Source organism: Dendrobium catenatum, unplaced genomic scaffold (genome assembly GCF_001605985.2).
Source record: "Dendrobium catenatum unplaced genomic scaffold, ASM160598v2 fragScaff_scaffold_243, whole genome shotgun sequence".
NCBI classification, from domain to species: Eukaryota; Viridiplantae; Streptophyta; class Magnoliopsida; order Asparagales; family Orchidaceae; genus Dendrobium; species Dendrobium catenatum.
Window position 1 is genome coordinate 1,008,707 of NW_021318705.1, and position 6,161 is coordinate 1,014,867.

The 6,161-nt window shown below is 31.8% G+C and overlaps 1 protein-coding gene across 1 annotated transcript; it reads right to left on the reverse strand.

The window, feature by feature from the left end:
* Nucleotides 1-1,320: 1,320 nt before the first annotated feature.
* LOC110094698 (transcription factor MYB30-like) lies at nt 1,321-3,606 on the reverse strand. The gene is made up of 2 exons (XM_020819992.2): nt 3,365-3,606; nt 1,321-2,415 (listed from the first exon to the last, which is right to left on the reverse strand). Exons 1-2 carry the CDS (start codon nt 3,495-3,497, stop codon nt 1,754-1,756), a joined length of 795 nt encoding a protein of 264 aa, XP_020675651.1. The 5' UTR covers nt 3,498-3,606; the 3' UTR covers nt 1,321-1,753.
* Between the last annotated feature and the right edge of the window lie 2,555 nt (nt 3,607-6,161).

Consider the following 6,161-nt stretch of genomic DNA (forward strand, 5'->3'; position numbering starts at 1 on the left):
CCAAGGGCATTAAACATGGACAAATCCGAATCTAAATTTATCCAAATCAAGAGACCTAAATATATTTGGAGATTTTAAATATTAAATGAATGATATACAAATATGACATATTTATAGTCGAATCGAGCGACTCGACACGACAAATCTAATGAGTCCAAGATTATTTAATTTTGACATTACTGAGGAACTTACATGCTGTATGTTATGCCCAAGGGAGCAATTTAGGGGACATTTATGAAGCTTAGAGGTTATGGTAAGCTGTTTTTTCTCATTTATACAGTTTTTTTCTTCTTCTTGGATACATTTATTGTATAATCATTATTGGAATAATTTTTCTCTCTCCTTACCTTGAGGTGGCCATGCTTCACATTTAGGAGAGAAATATTAGGATCTTTAATGAAGCTTACTAGATCTAAATTATAGCTAAACAGACAGTTATTATTGACGTTTTATGTTTTATTTACCCACTTATAATTTGGTTTTGAGTTTGATCTTGCATTTTATTTTGTACAATTGATGATGATGCATCTTAGATAGTAACTTCTCCATTTTTAGAGTCATTTACAGTTGCAAGTGGTGGGCTGGTCACAAGCTATATCGTTGTGCTTTTAGATCATTAACCTGAGGAGTGAGATTATATATTCTGTGCAGATCGACACCGGACGGTCTAGAGGCTAATCAGAACGTATCATGTCACCCTGTACACAACAAAAAAGTAACGTTGCGCATTCTGGTTGGCCTCTGGACAGCGTCCAGTGTCAGCACTGAATAATTTTTCGAGGAATAGACGGTGGGCTTTGAAAAGCTTATAAACTTTGGGATCATGTTTCCATGTTTTTAGAGCTTTGGGAAGGGATGAGAGGGACGTAAAATTTCAGAAGATTATATTACTTTTTCAAATATTTCTCCAAATTAGATAGGGGTATAGATTAAGGTTTATTTAATTTTAAATATTTGGATATGTATTTTCCTATAAATGATTTTATCTTCAGCATAATGAGAATACTCTCTCAATTTAGGAGGGTAATTAAGCTTTAAAATGTTAAAATTGTTAAAGGAAATGGATAGGATGATAATTAACATTATTATCATGTTATTATTTCTTATTTCAAGTTAACTGGTTGACCACCTAATCTATTAATGATAGATAACTTGGAGTCTTATTATGCAAAGTTCCATAGATTAATTGCTTCTTAATCAAGTAAATCATGTGGTATATAAAATTTCATATCATGCATATAATTTAAATGATTGTGTATTAAACTTGAAGATCATAAGAAACATCAGATTTTAAAAGCAAACAGAGAAGAAGATCCAAAAGCCAACATATATTTCTTTCATAATAATATACTCTTTTTATCATTAAAAAAGCCAACTTTAGCTAAGTTTAGCTTCAAGTTAGACAGATTAGAGAAAGTAATATACATTAAGATTTTGTTTGGAATGACTTTCTAACTGTTTCTCAAAGCAGTTTAAGAAGTTTAAGAAAATCATCCTGAATAAAGTCTAAATTTACAGGTAAGATATGCTCAATCACTCATTACACAATTACTGAATCTTCAAACGTCTCGATAATTCTCATCAAGAACTGATCAAGATGGAGCTCGAAGTCATTAGATCTACTTTCATATTAGCGCAAGATTGCTTTCTTATATGTATTGCACCCATCTTGAAGCACATCCAAAGACTTCGAGGACCATCACGATCATAATTTTGATCAGAATATCCTTCCAGAAATTTTTTTTCCCATAATTCAATTCTCCTTATCAGTTTCTACATTTAAAAGCTGCAAGTACTCCTGGTATACTCTATCAAGCACTTCATGATCTTCCAAGAAGAAATCACAATTTACTAACTCCAAATCCGAACCCAAGTAATGATTCACATCAAGAAGATTAGCTTCTTCTCCATTGTCAGAACAAGATAGAATCTCCTGAAAATTTCCACTGCTGCTTTCATCCCCACTATCTAATCTTCCATTAGTGCCTTCAGTTTCTTCGTTGCTTTCAGTTACATAGTTCCAATACGTTGGGTAAATCCTCGTTGGCTTTGGTGCGTAGATTTTGTTCATTTTAACATTCTCAGTATTTATGCATTTCGCTTCATTGTTATTAATGTTCTTCTTCTTCTTCTTGGAATTGCGATCTGGAGGTGTAAGTCGCCTCGTCACTGCTTCTTTGACGAGCAAGCCTTGATTTTTGAGCTTCTTGCTGAGATGGCCATTCCAGTAGTTCTTGATCTCATTGTCGGTGCGGCCGGGAAGGCGGCCGGCGATGAGAGACCATCGGTTACCTAACAAAGAATGGAGGCGGATGATGAGGTCTTCTTCTTCGGGGCTGATGTTTCCACGCTTGATGTCAGGTCTAATATAGTTCATCCATCTTAGTCTGCAGCTCTTCCCACACCTAAGTAGCCCTGAATCATAAATACATAATAATTAGAAATTTGGCCTCGTGATTAGACAAGAATAAAGTGTATGAGAAATTGCATCCTTATTTAATTGATCACTTTATCATAGATCTCTAAATTTAAAGAGATTATTACGTGCAAAGATAGGGCATAAACAACCGTCAAGTTTTTTCTCTGTGAACAGAAAACGTATAGTGATGAACAATGACTGTCATTTTACTATTCAAAGAGACAAAATGGGACGATTCTTTGTCCGATCTCGACATGTAATAATTAATTTCTTCTAAATTTAGGCTTCATCTGAGACGATTTGTTACTGTTTTTTAAACAGTAAAACAACTTTTTAGTACAATCATTTTAAGAAACAATAAGAAAATCATCACAAATGAAGCCTTAATTCAAAATTTCATAAACATTAATCATTAGGGTTAGGGCATCAGCCAAACTACATGTCATTATGAAGGATATGATAATATATATATAACATAAATTTTAATAACCAAGTAGTTTTTTTTTTTTTTGATAACCAAGTAGTATGATTCTTCTCAATAGAATATTTATGTTTACTATTAAGCATAGCTTATATTATAATTTAAGTAATTATTATAATAAAATGATAAAAGAATGAGAAATTATAAGAAAACTAATAAAGGATAACTTAAAATAAGAAAGTAAGATATAATTTTTAAGCTTTATTTAACAATTTTATATGTAAAATTTCAAATCTTCATAGATTTAAAGCATAATTTATATTAATATTTTTAAAATGAGCTTGCTCTCAAGTTAATAGTTAGCTCAAACTTGATTCGTTACCTCATCAAGCTCAGCTCAAATGCTATTTTTTGAGCTGAGCCCGTTTAGATTCATGAATCTGCTTGACTCACTTACACTCTCATTGAGTCATTTTATCTGCGATAGAGTTATACAAGGAATTAGAAGAAAAAAAAATATATACCTGCTCTCTTAGGGAGAGTTTTCCAGTTGCCTGTCCCATGGTTCTTGATATAACTGGTGAGCAAAGCATCCTCTCTTGATGTCCATGGCCCTCTGTGGAGCCCCACCTTCGAGCAGCAAGGTGCCCTTCCCATCTCTCTCTCTCTCTCTCTCTCTCTCTCTCTCTCTCTCTGTTCACAAACACTCTCTCTCTAGATCACCCTTCTCTCTCACTCTAGATTATTATTGTTTCTAAGAGTTGCTCGTGAGGGACCTTGCAAATTGCCGAGGCTTAGAAACTTCGAGCAGCTTTTATATAAACGGAAATCTATATCTCTTATTATATAAATAGAAAGGATTATTATTATTATTTTGTTTAGCCTGAATTTTCTCTAAACTGCTAGTACCCGTCAACAATGGCTGTTGAATGTTGACGGTCAAATCGGAAAGTAGAGATCCGCTGTTCTTTTAAAACATCAAACAGGAAATATTTGTGATATGGCAAGTGGCAAAGAACAAAGGCTGAAGGCGCCACGGCAGCGTTCGATTGTGTGAGCAAAGTCTGCGTGTAAACGAAGGCGTCGACTGCTTAGTTTTATGATTAGTGTTATTAAGGAGGTTTTCTTTTAAAAACTAATAATTAAAAATGAGTTTTTATGTTGTAAAATAATAATTTGTGAGTCAGGCATCATTTGGAACAGCTTTCTTGTTACTTTATAAATCTATTTTTTAGTAAAAAAATTTTTGAAAAAATGGATAAAAAATTATGGGAGTTCTATCCCATGAGGCTTCGTTTGGGACCGCTTTTTTATTGCTTTCTAAAACGGAGTTTTAGTACAAAATTAAAAAATTTTGTACTAAAACTCCGTTTTAGAAAGCAATAAAAAAACCGTCCCAAACGAATTCTATCCCAACTTCATGGGTTATTGCTTTCTTCTTTAAAAAAAGGTGTGAATTACAAGTCTTATATTAAGAATAGTTGATGGTGGGATAAAAATGTGTAAGAAAAAATAAATAATAAGAATAATTATTATAAAATAGGGTTTAGTTGTAAAAATTCTGATAATTGAGAAAGATATAAAGAGGCCCGTAAGGAGTATAAAAAATTAATTTGAAATGCAAAAATTTAGCTTCTAATGATTGATAAAATAGATTAGATACTAAAAAGGACGAAAGATATATGTATAAATTAGCTAAACAAAAAGATAGAATTAGTAAGGTTTAAGGGGTGGGGGGGGAGCAAGGGTGGCCACGTGCCCCCGCTAAAAAAAATTTTAATTTCTTCACTTTAAGTGATATAAGATATTAAAATAATTTTTTTATAAGAAAATTAAGAGTTTGAGGTACAAATTATAATCATTCCGTTACGATTTTTATTGTATGTAATATATTCATAAAAAAATAGTTACATAATTTATTAATTATCAATTTTTTTGTCAAAATGGATCTTAAAAGTATTGTATTTATTTTGAGATATGTGTAATATACATTTTAATTGAATTTTTTTATATGTTGAACTCATTTTAAAGCAAATTTAAGTGTGTACGATCAATTTACATAAGAAAATCAGCGTTATTTTCATAAAAAATAAGACATAATAATTCTATGATTTAACATGCAAGCATATATGCTTTAGGCTTTGTTCGGAATAGTTTTCTTACTAATTTTCACAATAACTTTCTTATAAATAATTTTACTCTAACGCCATGTTATTTGCATTATTAATTTTGATCTTACAGCTCATCTTGCCTCAAGTAATAAGATAGAAAACAAAACTATTTTAATGTATTCTAACATTCCAAATGACATGATAAACCGCCAAAAAATTGACCATCGAAAAAATCGCTGGAAAATTGACTGCCTGAAAACCGCCGGAAAATTGCGTTTGTAATAGATGATTTTTATGTAGAGTTTAATTTAGGCCCATACTTAATAAAATTTCTGGCTCCGCCACTGATAAGGGCTTAGTTCAAGTAAAATGTATTAAGGAAGAATATCAAAAAGTGCTTTTATTAGAAGAGGATATTTAACGAGGATGGTATATTTTGCTAAACTTTACAATGAAGATTATGAGAATGCGATTGGCTTTAGTACTGACCCTAACACCCTAAATGAAAATAAAGATTTTTTTTGTCGGCATATCAGTAAAACCTAAGTTAAAGAGGCTTTAAAGAAAATGAAGTGTGGAAAAGATTTTGGACCTGATGATATTCCAATATAGGCGTGAAAATGTTTAGGAGATGAAGAAATTTCGTGGCTTACTAAACTTTTTAATATTATTTTGAAGACTATAAAGTTGCCAGAGGAGTGGAGAATGACTGTGTTGATTCCTATTTTTATGAAAAAAGGTGATGCACAAAATTGTGTGAATAATAGAGGAATTAAGTTAATGTGTCATACTTTAATATTATGGAAGAGCTTATGGAGTATAGGTTGCGGCGTGACATTAATGTTTATCAATATCAATTTGGATTTATGCCATGAAGGGCTACTATGAAGCTATGCATTTATTGAGAGATTTGATGGAGAAGTATAGAAAGAATAAGGAGGATCTACATATGATTTTTATTGATTGGAGAAAACATATGATTAGGTTCCAAGAGAAGTGCTATGGAGAGTTCTGCATAAGAAATTGATTAATAATGCTTATATTCAACTCATTAATGATAAGTATGCAGGAGTTGTTATTTGTGTTCAAACACAAGGAGGTTTGACCAACTATTTTCCTATTTTAATTGGATTACATCAAGGATCAGCCTTTATCCCATATCTTTTTGCTTTAGTCATGGATGTTCTCACTAGACATTTGCAAGAGGATG